This window comes from Grammomys surdaster, unplaced genomic scaffold, assembly GCF_004785775.1.
Source record: "Grammomys surdaster isolate TR1022 unplaced genomic scaffold, NIH_TR_1.0 885, whole genome shotgun sequence".
Classification (NCBI taxonomy): domain Eukaryota; kingdom Metazoa; phylum Chordata; class Mammalia; order Rodentia; family Muridae; genus Grammomys; species Grammomys surdaster.
In genome coordinates this window covers 137,814-153,456 of record NW_021605304.1, presented here as the reverse complement: position 1 = coordinate 153,456, position 15,643 = coordinate 137,814, and the positions used below count along the sequence as shown (strand labels likewise).

General features: G+C 48.8%; 1 protein-coding gene across 1 annotated transcript; it reads right to left on the bottom strand.

Moving 5' to 3' along the window:
• Positions 1-102: 102 nt before the first annotated feature.
• On the bottom strand, positions 103-14,534 carry Mpv17 (mitochondrial inner membrane protein MPV17). Its single transcript, XM_028782807.1, has 11 exons — positions 14,459-14,534; positions 13,952-14,026; positions 5,822-5,937; positions 5,528-5,620; positions 5,345-5,440; positions 5,098-5,130; positions 4,813-4,865; positions 1,612-1,639; positions 1,291-1,463; positions 306-477; positions 103-123 (listed from the first exon to the last, which is right to left on the bottom strand). Exons 2-11 carry the CDS (start codon positions 14,019-14,021, stop codon positions 103-105), a joined length of 855 nt encoding a protein of 284 aa, XP_028638640.1. The 5' UTR covers positions 14,022-14,026; positions 14,459-14,534.
• Positions 14,535-15,643: the final 1,109 nt, after the last annotated feature.

Below are 15,643 nucleotides of genomic sequence, written 5' to 3'. Positions count from 1 at the left end.
TATAATAAATAAAAACCTTTAAAAAAAATTGCAGCATATCTAGAAGCTACACTCTTGAGCGTATCTAGTCCTTAGGTGGATACCGCCCTGAAGTAGCTCCCGTCATGTATTAACCAGCTGATGCTGAGATGATAGCAACCAGAGAGGGCAGGCAGGGCCAGGGAGGTCAGGCAACTGCCTCAGGGTTGTGTGCAGAGTCAAGAGCAGAGCTGGGGAGTTGCCCTGATCAGCTACCACTAACCTAAGTACAGTGAGAACTGCCTTGTCCTAAACCCTCTCCCCAATCCCTCCCTGACTAGAGATACCTTCTGGCGTTTGTAAATGGTGGGCAGAGGGGCCACCTCACAGTCCTTGTGGGCACCGAAGACCTTGCAGAGAGAGCAGGTGGGCACCTCACAGCTCAGACAGTAGATGTTAATCTTCTCGTCCTCGTGCTCTTCACACATGAGCTGCTGCTCGGCCTTGGAGTGCAGTGGCCTGAGGACCAAGGGCAAGGCAGCGGCTGTGGTCAGGCAGCCAGGCTGTGACCAGTGGTAGGCAACTTACATAGTGTTCACACTTTGGGGAAGGGATGCTCAAAGGAGGCCTGGACCTAGGAAGAGTCCATCGCAGGGGACAACGATGTCGCACAGGGCAGGAAGTCATGGGAGGTGATGAGGTCAGACATTGGGGTGGACTTTGGTCCCAGACCAGGAGGAGGGAGTAAGATTGAATACTGGTTCCAGAGGCAAAGTCAGGCCTCCCTTTCCCCATTGTTCTCATCGGGGCGAGTAAGCTTACACAGGCTAAAATCATCTGAGCGGAGGGAACCACAAGCAAGAAAATGCCTCTCCATAAGATGGGGTTATAGGCAGGGCCAAGGGGCATATTCTTAATTAGTGTGATGGGGAAGGGAGGATCCAGTCCACTGTGGGTGGTGCCATTCCTGGGCAAGAAGTCCTCAGTTCTATAAGAAAGCAGGCTGAGCAAGCCATGAGGAGCAAGCCGGTAAGCAGCCCCACACTCTATGGCCTCTGCATCAGCTCCTGCCTTCCGGTTCCTGCCCTGCTTGAGTTCCTGTCCTGACTTCTTCAGTAATGACTATGTTGTGACTTCAGTAATGACTATGATGTGGAAGTGTAAGTCGAGTAAGCCGCTCCCTTCCTACGTTGTCTCTGATCGCAGTGTTCCACTATAGCAATAGAAACCCTAAGACAAGCCCTCTATCCCCGAGGGTGCAAGCTCTTCCCTCCAGAGAGGCAAGTGGCCAGGCGTCTTTCTGGAGGATAGGCGAGCAGCCAGGTGTCTTACCGGGAGGATTCCTGTTTGTAGATGTCAATAATGTTTTCCACCAGCAGGTTCCGCTGCAGGCCGTAGACCCCGTGCCTGTCCAGGACAACCTCGTGCCGACAAGATGGGCAGCGGAAACGTCCTCCCGAAGACACCGTTGTGGAGCCCCGGGATTGCCACAGAGGGTTCGAGGCCTGCGAAGACAGGTGACAGGACAGTGTAGGGAGGCAACAGGGAAGGCAAGTGGTGGGCTTACATGGGGACATTAGCTCTTCTCTGCATCTGGCCTCTGCCTCACCCCTCCACTCCGCTCCTTGAGTGTCCCTGCACACAGAGCCTCACTTTGGCGCAGGCCTCATCACTATTGATCCTCAATGGAGTCCAACATGGAGCTTTGACAGGAATGCTGTCTTGTAGGCAAGAGACTGGCTGTATAGCCAGTGTCCTCCAGCTTGGGCATTTATGAGCACATGTAAGATGCTGTGTATGCATGTGCATGTGAGTGTATGTTTGGCAAGATCATGTATGCTTGTCTCAAATTTCATGTGAATGGAAGATAACCTTGAACTCCTGATCCTCCTGCCTTGACCTCCCAAGTGCTAGGATTACAAGCATTCCTCCTCCAATTCCCAAAACTGGCCTTGAATGTCTAGCTACCTGCCTCTGTCTCCCAAATAGTGGGATATGGCATAAAATATACACTGGGCCATGAGAGCGTCTCTCTAATCCTGGGAAGAGGCACACACATCAAGTGCTGAGCAGGGTCAGAGAAACTGAAACCAGGGCTGGGATGTGGCTCAGTTGGTAGAGTGCTGGGTCAGGTTTGATCCCCAGAGGCACAGTGGTGCACTTGGGAGGTAGAGGCAGGAGGATCTGCTCCATAGGAAGTCTGAGGTCATCCTCAGCTACATAGAGAGTTTGAGGGCAGCCCAAGATGAATGAGGCCCTGTCTAAAAAAAGAAAAGGAGAGAAAAGAAAAGAAAGGCTGGACATGGTGGCACATGCCTTTTATCCCAGCACTCAGGAGGCAGAGGCAGGTGGATCTACAGAATGGGTTCTAAGACAGCCAGGACTATGTAGAGAGATTCTGTCTCATAAACAAAAGGCATGAAACCACAATTAGCTGGATGATTCCGGGAAACTGCTTCTGCTAGTAAGAGTCAGGATGCATGATCTTGCACAGCCCTTGACAACATTGTCTTCCCCAGATCCATCTAGTTCTCAGCCTCAAGAAAGTTACAGGCTGGAGAGATGGCTCAGTGGTTAAGAGCACTGACTGCTTTTCCAGAGGTCCTATAGTTCAATTCCCAGCAACCACATGGTGGCTCACAACCATCTGTAGTGGGATCTGATGCCCTCTTCTGGTGTGTCTGAAGACAGCTACAATGTACTTGTCATATATATAAAATAAATAAATAAAATCGTAAAAAAAAAAGAAAGAAAGAAAGTTACAGCGTATGCTGGATTGCTCATTTTGTATCTGATGTTATGCAAAGCTATGGGTTAAAGACAGGAACAAAAATATCTTCCTTCCCCCAACCTAAGGACCAACAACCCCACACAGTGGAAAGGACAATCACAGGAAAGTTGCATTGCAGGCTTGCTTAGCCGAGGCTTATACTGTGCGTCTTACAGATCAGTTCCAGCCCACTCTAAAGCCGCCACCATAGTGTGACTCTCCCTGAATTTTGGCTTAAGATGCAGAAGTCAAGCTGGCTACAGAAAAGGCTCACAGAATTTGACTAAGAATTGATCTTGTGTCCATCCTGGAAACTAAGAGACAGAAATTATTAGCACTGAAAGCTGGTCTACGGAGAGGTGGAAAGAGTCCGTTGTTGGATCTGGCAAGATGGCTCAATGATTGTGTCTGTGCCCTGCTCACACATGTACATAGCCACACACATTAAGAAAACAAAAAACAAAACAACTTGTTTACTTGATTTGAGACAGGCTCACTCTATAGCCTTGGCTAGCATGGAAACTTGCTCTGCAGATCAGGCTAGCCTCAAACTCATAAAGATCCAACTGTCTTTACTTCTGAGTGCTGGGACTAAAGGCATACGCTATCCAGCAATTTTTTTTTTTAAACCGGACGGTGGTGGCGCACGCCTTTAATCCCAGCACTTGGGAGGCAGAGGCAGGTGGATTTCTGAGTTCGAGAGTTCGAGGCTAGCCTGGTCTACAGAGTGAGTTCCAGGACAGCCAGGGCTACACAGAGAAACCCTGTCTCGAAAAAACCAATAAATAAATAAATAAATAGATAAATAAATAAATACTTTAAATTTTGTATTTATGTTATTTTATTTATTTAAATTATATTTTGTCTTTAAAACTTTTTTCTTTTGAGTGGCTGGAGACATCAACAGCACTAATTGCTCTTGCAGAGAACCTGGGTTTGGTTCCTAGTACCTACATGGTGGCCCATAACTGTACGTAAATTCAGTTCCAAGGATCTGATACTGTCTTCTGACCTCCATGGGCACCATGCATACATGGGGTGCACACAAACTTATGAAGGCTACACATTCATAAACAGACACATAAAAGGTTTTTGAGGCAGGAGCTGATATGTCTCAGGAGGGCCCTATCTCTATGTAGCTCCAGCTGTCCTGGAGCTCATTCTGTAGACCAGGTTGGCATCAGTAACAGAGATCCACCTTCCTCTGCCTTTTGAGTTCTGGGATTAAAGGCTTGAAGTGGCTGACCTTGCTTTAGTTTGAGAGTGCTACCAAAGACCCTGATGTTTAGGATTAGCTCAGAAGTCTGCATTCCTTCTAGCTAAGCTGTTTGTGTACCTGTCAACCACATGATATCCGGAGAGTTTCATATTTCCTGTGCTCTCAAGATCCCTCCTCTGTGAGCATTTTTCCAGCCCCTTTGAATGTCACTCTTGAATTTTTATTTTAGATTTACTTATTTTATTTTATATTTATGGATATTTTGCCTGCATGTACGTGTATGCAGAACCCAGGGAAGCCAGCACAGGATGTAGGATCCTCCAGGAATGGAGTTACATATGGTTGTGAGACACCATGTAGGTGCTAAGAATCTAACCTTGATCTCTGATAGAGCAGCAAGTTTTAGTTCTCTTAATCACTGGACCACCTCTTCAGAACTTTTAAATACTTTTTTTATTGCTGTTCAGCAACAAGCTTTATTACCAAGACGAAATAAACCTCCACCATGAGCTAACCAGATAAGGTTCCTACTTAGCCTTGAGTCTACCTTCCTGTCTAACTTAGGCTGCCAAGGTACCAGAGCCAGGCACTGTGCCTGCAGATGAGCCACCAAACATGGAACTCAGGTGGAAACAAGGTTTGCAGGAGCAGACGCTTCCCAAGGGAGCTGGCAGGTCAGCCAGGGACACTCTCAGATGGCCTCCATAAAAGCTCTCAGGTTCTGTAGATCCTGAGACTCTGAGGACTGACCAGGGCATAGTGTTACTAGCTGAAGTCCTACAGTAGGTCAAGGTTGGGATGGCTACCATTTTCTCTCTGAGATACTGAGATCTTCTTTCAAGGGTGAGAAAAGGATTTGTCATACCTGTAATTCAGGGGGACCAGGTAGAAGTTGGCTAACTGCACAGCAGGCCAGAGCTGGAAGAAGAAAATGAGAAGGTCAGTAGTTGCTCCTTACATGATACCCAGACTCCTGTCCTGCCTGGCCCCATGCCACCATCTTCATAAGAAAAGGCTGAAGGCAGGTGCTTCCTTGTGGGGAATGAGAAAGTGACCCTAACAGAGGCATTCCTACACTGTGAGGACCCCAAACTCAGGGCATTTCTGGACTGAAGGAGACAGAACAGCTAGTGGACGGGTCAACTCTTACATAGTAGTTGGTGATGAGGGCATCAGGGTAGTCCTGCAAAGACAGGGAGGGAACAGTTAACACTTATATATCCAAGGAGCTGCCACATTCCTGCATGGATTTCACACACATTCTGTTCCAAGAAGACACTCCTGGCCCAATCCCCCCTAGGCTCCTTTCCTCCTGAGCTCGAGACTTTCCTGGTACATCACTGCTGCCTGTCTCCTAACTTTGGGGCAGCCAGCCTGCTAGGCAGAGATCCACTCACCCGCTTCAGTTTGGCCCAATTGTCCTGGGCTGACATTCCATTGAGTATCCCTACCAGTGGGAGAAAGCAGCCTAGGAAACATGGGGCAAAGCCCCCCTAGGGAAGAGGAAGCAAGTGGAAGCTTTGTGAGCACCCGATGCCCGGTCAGGCTCTCCTTCCCCAGATCCTATTCTCTTAGCTCACCTGATCTAGCAACATTTTCTTCACTGCATCCACCTTCGTGGTGCCAGGGATTAAGTGGTCCAAAACTTTATACCAGCCTCCAACTACAGGGCCCTGAGAGTAAGACAGAACAGCAGGGCACAGTGACTTTTATAAGACAAAGCTTCTCCCCCAGGCAGCAGAAACCAACTCCTGAAGAAGGCAGACCTAAGACCACAAAGGGTGCAGGCTGACCTAGGTGGGAGAGGCCAATGGCAACCACAGGAATGAATTCCACGGCCAGGGCAATGCAGCCCTACTACAAGCAGAACTTACCACAAAGCCACAGCCCAGGGATACCATGGTCAGGGTTCGGCCTATCTGGTGTTGCTGGAGACCCCGCCTCTCCACCAGTTGCTGTGAGATAATGTCACCTACGCCCATCAGTGACCCTGTACAAGGTACATAGGTGATATCAGGACATCCCCTAAAAGGAAAGTCTGCTGACCAAATGAGGCTTGGCACTCTGAGTCCTAGGGCTTTGTTCTGGCAAATGACCAGCCCCTTCTTGCTGCCTTGAAGCCCTCTGCTTCTCAAGGACGGTGACATCTCTCATGTGTGTTATCAGACATGGACATAAGGGGTATGGTGGTGCATGTCTGGCATCCCAGAACTTGGAAGGCAGAGGTAGGACTGCTATGAGTTAGAGGCCAGCCTGGGCTACACAGGGAGTCCCAGACTAGTTAGTACATAGTGAGACCATTAGAACTGGAATGAGCAGGCCAGGATCTACAAACGCACAGTAAGTTGCAGGAAACCAGGACTGAATGCAGATAGAAGAATGAAAGCCAAACTCCACGGCTAAGAAGTGTGGAAAAGGTCTTCTAGAACATTCCACTTCTACTCTTCTTCTAGAGGTGTGGAAATGGAGCTCCACAATTTCACACAGCTGGTACAACAGAGGCAGGTAGTGTGACTCCTAGACACTGTCCTTTTGAGGACTCCAAAATACTAGCAGATTATGCGCAGGATAATGAGAGACGTTCTCTCTTGCTAGCCCAAAGCAAGACTCTGGCCAATGTCTTTTGCTTTGACCTTAGGGGTCTTTATTGGTAGAAAGCAGCATAGATAAATCTTTCTAAAATGTGCTCAAATGGTGCCAGAGAGAATGTTTCGATAATAAAAGCCACCTCCACAGGGAAGAGTCCTGGCCATCTATTACACACACAGGAAGTCAAGCCCAGACCCTCCTTTCTTACCCTTGAGTTGGCAATAGGACTTAGAACCATTTCCCTTCAGACCTCTGCACCTGCTTCCCACCCCGCTAACTGCACCGACACCCACTTCTCGAAGCCAAGACAGAATTGGAATCAACGCTATTTAGAGCCTCCAGTTTGTCATGATGGTGTGACGATTTCTTACAAACAGTCACAGGGCCACTTGGGAATGACCGCATGATCTCCAGGTCGTCCATCCGTCTCAGTGAGTAATGAGAGTCCCCTCTAGCCCCGAAACTACCACTGTCCTGATGCCCTCAATTAGCACTGGGCAAACACATCTGTCAACCCTATTCCTTGTTCTGGGGCTGGCTCTGACGTCCATGCTGGCTGCACATACAGCTCCCCACGCCTTCTCCACTGCACTTCCTCAGAGCAACCTAATCAGAGGCAGCTGGGAAAGCTAGGAGCTAGAGCTGGGGATGGGTAGCCCGACGTGACCTGCGCAGCTGGCCACCAAGTGCGTCTCTTCCTCTCCCTCATCATCCCGCCCAGCCAGGTCAGTCTCTCTTCCCCTGAACCTCCCCCAAAACAGTCAGACACAGTGTCCCCTAGGACATGTCAGAATTCCTGGGTGTGAGGGGTGGGTGGCCAAGGAGAAGCTTAGACATGGTTGTTTCCATTCCCCACACCTAACCAAGACCCTAAAAGGTGTTCAGAAAATAATCAAACGAAAACTTACAGCTCCAAACAACAAGCTTGCTTGAGGGAAAGGACATGATTTTTTTTTTTTTTTTTTTTTTGGTTTCTCGAGACAGGGTTTCTCTGTGTAGCCCTGGCTGTCCTGGAACTCACTCTGTAGACCAGGCTAGCCTCGAACTCTCAAACTCAGAAATCCGCCTGCCTCTGCCTCCCAAGTGCTGGGATTAAAGGCATGCGCCACCACCACCCAGCGAACATGAGAACTCTTATGCTCAACCTGAGGAGATGTGTCAGGCTCAAGGTATTAGGCTGTCAGGGAACCCACATGTGCTGCCTGGCCCCAGGGTTAACACTTCCCTCAGCCCCACCACCTCTCACTATATGGCCATCAGGTGTGTGCTCAGGGCTCGCTCTCCAGCTCTCTCTCCTGGACTACTGAAGCCACGCACAAAGGGGAAAATGGCCCTGAGAAGCCTGCAGGCACTCAGGTGATGAAGGGACAATAGTCCACTTTGATACGGTGACAGTTCACAAAGGAATTAGTGGATCCTCGCAAAAGATCTGAGAAGTCGGTAGCCATGTGTCCATCTAACCAGGAAGTCCTGGAGACAGGAAGTGACCTCAAAGGTAGTAGAGTTTGGATCAACTCAAGCCAGGGGAACAAAGACATCAGAGAAAAGGCAGAGGCAGGCTCAGAGGCCATGGGCTACCGAAGGCTCCTATCCTAGGGACGGCTCAAAGGGACCACATAGCAAAGGTGTTTCCTGGGCAGGCACAGTGGCACATACCTGTAACCTCAGGAGTTGGGAGGCAGAGGCACAGGATTGTTTCAAGCTCAAAGAGAGCCGGCCTCCATTGTGGGTTTCAAGGCATGCCTGAGCTATATGGTAACTTTGTCTCAGGCAAAACAACAAAAAATACATAGAAAACACTCAAACATGGGGCTGAAGAGCTGGACCGTGGTTATTAGCATTTACAGTTCTTGCAGAGGACCCAGACTTGGTTTTCAGTACTCACACGGCAGTTTACAACCATCTCTAACCCATTTCAAGAGATCCAGTGCCCTCTTGTGGTCTCTATGGGCACTAGGCACAGATGTGGTACACATACGCACACACAGGCATACATATGTTTAAACACATTAAAAGCTTATTGTGTACTTAATAACGTGCACTTATTGCCAGGTTTCTACTCCCTTTATTTCTTGTTACCCATAGGGAGGGCAGGCAGGAATATTCTTAGGAAATAGAGATGTGTATATTTTTTCTTTTCATAACTTACCAATAGTCATAGAAGCTAAAGGCATAACTGAAATAAAAACCAAGCGCCATGGTTCTGGAAGCCTTCAGCCATTGAAAAAGGCCTCTCTATAGTATCCATGAGTAAATGGTAGCCCTATTATGGGGTTTTGTTTGTTGGTTTTCAGAGGTGAGTCCCATGTCATATTGATGAGGAGTAGCCCATAATATGTGCTTGCATTCAGACTGCCTCTGGTTCGTGAACAACAGGGGATAGGGAAGGATTCATCCCTTTAGTTCAGGAGCATCCATTATACAGTAGGTGCCGACTGTAGCTGACTGCTTAGGGTGTTTGATAACCCTCCTCTGGGGAAGTGGAAGTGACTTGTACAGACTCTCAGACAGCCACAGTATGGCATCTGTTACTTCTTTTACACCACATGTAAGAGACGGGAGAGGGAGAGGGAGAGGGAGAGGGAGAGGGGGAAGGGGGGGGAGGGGGAGGGCGGGGGGGAGGGGGGGGGGGCGCGGGGGGGGGGGAGGGGGAAAGGGAGGGAGGAAGAGAGAGAGAGAGAGAGAGAGAGAGAGAGAGCGCGAGAGCGCATGTGAGCATTGTCTGAGTGTCCCCTAGCCCAAACCTTTAAGTCAAGGTCCTAAACTGCACCCGTCAAGCCCGAAGCAGTATCAGGTAACAGGCCATCTACAGAGAGAGGTGGGGCGTCTCCACAGGTCCACCCAGGTCCGTTCATTTTTGACATAGCAGTGCCTGAAAGTTAGTCTTCTGCTTATAAGAGATTATGGCCACTGGACCCGCAGTCACTCCAGGAAGGCCAAAGGTTTGGCCCAGGCCAAGAGCAAAGCCAGCATTCCAAGTGAACCTTCAGCAGGAAGGACTCAGACATTCAAACTCTTTACCCAGAACTCAAACACCCAAACCACCCAGCCTCCGGCTGACATTAAGGACATTATCTGGTTAACTAGGATAGTGTAGTGATCTGGTTCCTCTCTTCCTAGACTTGAGCTGGAGCTTGAAGTCTGAAAACACATAATGCCAGAGCCCTGGTGGGATGGGGTGAGGGATTGTTGGGCAGTGGTGCCCCAAAGCCAGGCTGGGCACAGAGCCTAGCAAGTAGACACTGGTTCTGAGTATGATGACATCATGCCTCTGGGTAGGTGCCAGTTCTCATTCGTCACTCCCTGTGGCCCCAGGAGGTGGGGGGGGGGAAAGAGATACTTGGCTCTGGGCACTGAACTATTTGAGACCATCCCCTGCCCATGAATGGAAAAGCCCTAACTTTCCCACCATCTTCCAAAGCACAGGTAGAGCTAGATCCCCTGCTTCTCTTTGCTCCTACACTTGATTTTCCAAGAGTGTCATGTACAGGAAACCAGAATGTTGGTGGAAGGTGAGAATGCAGATGCGCAGGGAGCAGCTGCCTGGAATGAATGAGGGGAATGCGCCTTTAAGTACAGGAGCAGGGTCTTCAGGTAAAGATTCCTGGCATGGAACCAGCAATGCTGCTGACTGGGGGCCCTGCTGGCTGGGGCAGGAGCTTGAACCAACCTAGGACCCAGAGGTGGTTGAGACTCTACTGAGAAGGGGAAGCATATTCCCTGGGATGGGTCTGTGTGCTCGGCTCATTCCTAGTCATAAGTGTCCCATTGAAGAAAAGGAGACAAGACGGCTAGTTCTGCAGGTGGCCGAGTTTAAACCTACACCAGCTGGGTTGACAGTGTCCTGGGGCCCAAGTACAGGAAGCAGTGCCCTAGATTCCAATGCCAGCTCTAGAACTGTGTGATGCCTAAATGCATGCCATACCTTGCTTGTGCCTCAGTTTCCCTTTCTGTAGTATCGAGGCCTGGGAGATTCACACTCTGGCTTAACTCGGGTTCAGAGAAATCAGTGTCTACAGTTTAGCTGCTCTGGTGGCTTGCAATGGATGGAACTGGGCCCTGGGCTCTGGGCCCACTGGAGCCTGGAAGAGCCCTCCAGAAAGGAAGGGATGAAGCTGACTCAGACTGCAGAACACACAGTCAACCTTTTCCTCAGGCTGCCCTGGTCGTGACTTGAGCTTGGCCCAAAACTGGTGTATTAGACACTTCCGCTGAACCATTTCAGCTCCTGATTCACCTGTCTCCTGCTCTGTCATTACTGCGGTTGAGACAGACAGGCTTCCCTCAGGCCCAGCATTCCCAGGCTCTTACTGTTAATGCCTTCGGGGACTACACAGGTGTGGAAACATAGCAGAGAAGAGTTAAGTGACCCCAGTGTGGGATGGAAGCTACTAGACCAAGGTCTCTTCTCCTGAAATGACTATTCATCAGATAAGCCATTTCACACCACTTCTTAGTTCCAAGGTGTGGAGCCACAGAAGTTCTGAAGAGCAGCTGGTTTAACAATATACCTTCATACCTGCTCTCCCTTTTACGCTTGGGAGAATGACTTTCTAATCTGCACATAAGCTTCAGACCCTGCTTTTTGGAAAACCAAAGCTGAGATACTTATCCATAAGTTGGGTATGTGTAGGGCTATGATCTAGGCACTTGAAAGGGTGAAGTAGAAGGACTGATGAGTTCAAGGCTAGCCTGAGGTACACAGCGAGATTCTGATGGAAAATAGCCAGCAAGCAATAGTGGCACATGCCTTTAATCTCAGTACTCAGGAGGCAAAAGCAAGTGGATCTCTGAGTTTGAGGTCAGCCTGGTCTACAGAGTGAGTTCCAGGACAGCCAGGGCTACACAGAGAAACCCTGTCTCAACCAACCAAAACAAGCAAACATAGGCATTTGCTATACACAGGCTGCCAATGATCATAGGAAGGGCCAACTCCTTGAACCTTCAAGTTTATTATACATTTTTAAAAGTTCCAGTCCATCCCAGGAAAGAATTGATTGTATAGTCATGCAACACACAGGCACACATGCACACACAATAAACAATGTAAAATGAAACAAAAGGCACAAAAGGCCAGGCACAGTGTCCAGAGTGTGTGCTTGCCCAGCTTGTGTGAGGCTGTAGCTTCTGCCTTTAGGTCTGTGAGTGGATAAATAAATAACACTTCCAAAGCTTCTCTCAGAGATAATTCCTGTAACTGACCTTTTAAGTGCTAAATGAGGAAACTGAGGCCCAAAGAGGTTTATTGATGTGGACTAATTAGGCAGTTACTAAGTGCTATGCTCTGAGATTCAGATCTTGGCCTTCTAGCTCCAAGTCTGAAATCTCTTGTTGTTTCTCAGTGTGAGCTATCCCATGGGACCTCTGGAGACACTGTGCTCTGACAACAGTCCAAAATGCTTAGGTGAGCTAAGCCCACCCCCACCTTTTATTTGTAGTTTGGTCCAAACACCCTGTCAGTAAAGAAGGGGAAGTCTGCAAGACACACTGCGAGGTTACAGTTGCTTCAGAACCAGATGGAGATGCAACAGCTTCAGGAGCAGTGTAGACATGAGACAGTGCAAAGCACCCAGGCAGACCAGGGACCCCAGCGAGCCACAGTTCTGCACTTGTGCCCCTGGAGCTTTAGTCCTGCCTTTGTTAGCTATGGTTCATTTAGGGGAAGCATGACTGTCCTTTCCTCACCATTCTTATGGTCACAAGGGGGGACCTTCTATCTGGCAGCTAGGGGCCCTGAGGGAGTCTGAGGCCGGGCAAAGGGCCCAGCATGTCAGTTCCCATCACAGCCACACAGTCCAGCATGAGTCACCACACACTCAGCCAGGTGAGTCATGCAGGCCGGACACTCTGAGGACAAGAGGTGGAGGGCCAGAGAGGAGTAAGAGTCCGCCTCCTGGCCAGTCATGCAGTCTCTAATGCTAACGTACAGTTATTGTGCTAACAGGACCTCTGTTCTACCTACCCTTTAGCCTCCTTCTTTCCCTTCAGGAGCCCACAGTCTTCCTTAAAATATGGGTTCTTTTTCTAAGCATAGGCAAGACGTGTTTTTGACCTGAGTGTCCACTGCACTGCTCTGATGATCAGAGGCCTGCTGATGCTTCCTCATCCTGTCCCCTTGTCCTAGCTAACCAGCAAAAGGAGGGTGGACACAGACACAGGAGGCATCTGGAGGTCCTCTGTGAAGCTGGTACTCACCACTGACAGAGGAAAGAAGCCCCAGTTAGCATACTGAGAGTATGTTGTAAGAAAAGCCAAGTAACAACGCAGGCTAAGCTCAGGAAGGTGACCATAGAGCCAGCTGTGGGGCTCACACTCGTTAGTTCAGCATTCAGAGGCTGAGAAGGGACTGCTGCAAGTTCAAGACCAGTCTGGCTACACACTGAATTCCAGGTCAGCCTGGGCTAGTGTGACTCTGGTTTTAAAATAAAAATGAAATTAAAAACTGGAATATATGAGCTGGGGAGAGGGACTCAATAGAGTCCCAAAGCTGATTACTGATTCAGAAGTGTTCTGTTTTAATGACTTAAACTTCAAATATATTACTGTTTTGTACACTTCACAATAAAAAAATACTTATAAAAATAAATTAGAGTAAGTTACTTCAGCACCTGTTAGATGTGTGATTTAATGTGCACTCCTTCTAGCTAATAGACCTTTGGAGGCTCCTATGTATGTAGACGGTGTGCTCGGCACACTAGAAATTCTAAGAGGAAAACATTTAGCTTCTCAAGGAGGGGTCTCCTGGGGGCAAGGTTTTTAAGAACAGACTACTTAGGCTAGGCAGCAGTGGCACATCCCTTTAATCCCAGCACTTGGGAGAGAGAAGGAGGTGGATCTGTAAGTTGAAGGCCACCCTGGCACACAGATTTGAGTTCCATGACAGCCAGGACTACACAAAGAAGCCCTGCATGGAAAAACAAAACAAACAGAAACCATCACCTAAGTTTCTGAGGACTTTAAGTCTTGCTCGTCAGACTGTGCATCTCTCTCTTTTTAGATTTATTATCATTGTAAACTGTGTGTGTGTGTGTGTGTGTGTGTGTGTGTGGTCTGTTTGTGGGTTTGTGCAAGCGAGTGCAGGTGCCCCAGTGTCTGGAGATGGCAGATCCCTCTGGAGCTGGAGCTACAGGTGGCTGTGAGCCACCTGACATAGTGCTGAGTCCTCTACAGAGCAGTAGGTGATGTTAACTTCTGAGCCATCTCTCTACCCCTCTCCCCTCCCATGTGTGTCTCTTAGAAATAGCTCACCCTCCAAAACAGACATAATAGTTTGGGAAAAGAGAGACACTTCCAGGGGGCTAAACAGGAGGAAATGAGTGCCGTGATATGGGCCAGGGTCTGGGCCGGGCCTCCTCCTCTTCCTCCTCCTCCAATCAGCTGCTCTAATCATGCTCTGGTCCCAGAGTGACACTCACCAGCTGTCAGAACCTGGACTTTCCACGGATGTGCAGCCAGGGCCCTCTGGTATGCTCGCCAGAGTGCCATGCCTCCTGTCAAACCAAGAGGAAAAGTCACTCCCACTGCCCCTCACAGTAAGAACATGCCTGCCATTTTCTTATGCTCATTCTCCCTACTTCCAAAATCTGCAATTGACAGAGGCCTCAGAAAGGTTGCTTCCTGGGCCGTGTCCCTGTCTCATGGTCACTATACAACTGAAGAAGAGGCAGTCTTGAGTAACCTGGTCCTGAAGCAGGGCATCCAGATTAGACTTACTCCGGCTTCCATCTAGAGTCTGGGTTACACCCCTCAAGTAAACACGATAGATCTCCAAACTCAGACTCAGCCGGAACTAATCCACATCCTTCATAAGTACAACTACACACAAGAAATAAACCAAGGACCCGGTTCTGAGAAGTCACATGATCTACAAAAACTCTCGACCCACACTTTCAAGCCAGCGCCTGCCAAGAACTTTTACTCACCTGAGCGGCAGCTCTGTGTGGAACCTTCTCTCACGTGACCGAAGCTGGTCCAGGGACTTCCGTATCGAGCACCGCCTCTTCCGTCCGCCCGCGGGCCAGGCTGTTGTTTGGACACAAGCAGTCCAGGAGGAATGCAGGCGGGTGGGGCCTTCAGCTCACATGTAATAGTGGGACGCCCCCTTCTCGTGGACTACACCAAACATCGATGTGGGGCACAGTCTGTGCTTTCTTGTAACTCGACCCCCCCCTCCAACCCCCCCACCCCCACCCCAAGCTCCCAGACTATCAGCCCAGACTGTCTCAGTCTCCCGGAGGCAGCCAGGTCTGGACGCCCTTCTCAGTTTGGAAACTTAAATGCTGGTTTAATGCAGATGTCTGCACACGTTGTCTCTGTACCGTACCTAAGCTCCCAAGTGAGCGGAACTCAAGACTTGTTATATTTTTGTTCTTCATAACAAAATTTTAAGTTTTGTCTGAAATATCTTTTTGAAGAAGCAGTCAACTTTCAGAGCCACTGACATAGCGGAACCTGAGAGCATCTGTGCTGTCTTAAGGCTGCTCAGCCTTGGTCATAAGTTTGTAAAACGACCCGGCTTGCAATCAGGCCTCCTCGAATTCTAGGGATGTACAAGAGAGGACTCAATGGACGTTTTGTTTTATGGGTCTCTAGAGTTATTTTAAACAAAGAGACATAAAACTGTCTTAAAAACCAGCTTAGGAATCTTAGTCTCCCTTCACTTGTAACACCCAACTCCCGGGAAATACCTTTCTCAGGTAGGTAAGGATGTATACATTCCCCAGCCTTGAAAATGGTCAACTGCACGCTCTCCATCTGCCTACCCCCAGCTCATTTATTCAATTCCTGTATGACTAATGAAGGATGGATTCTATTAGCTATGAGAGAGGCTAGGGATTCCGGGGAATTACATTCCTGCATACAGAACATGCTAAAAGAATTCCACTAGTGGACGTAATAAGGAGCCCAAATGTGCAAGACTGGAAGGTGGTTTTAAGCAAGGGTATATGGATTCAAACCTTATTCAGATTCTTTGACCTCAGAATCTAATTGTCATTACATAAAACAGTACCTACTCCATAGAGCTCAGGGGTGTACAAAAAGCACCCCAAACAGAGCAAATGCTTAATATCATTTATCCACCTGCCTTCTCTGAAGCACATGGAGAT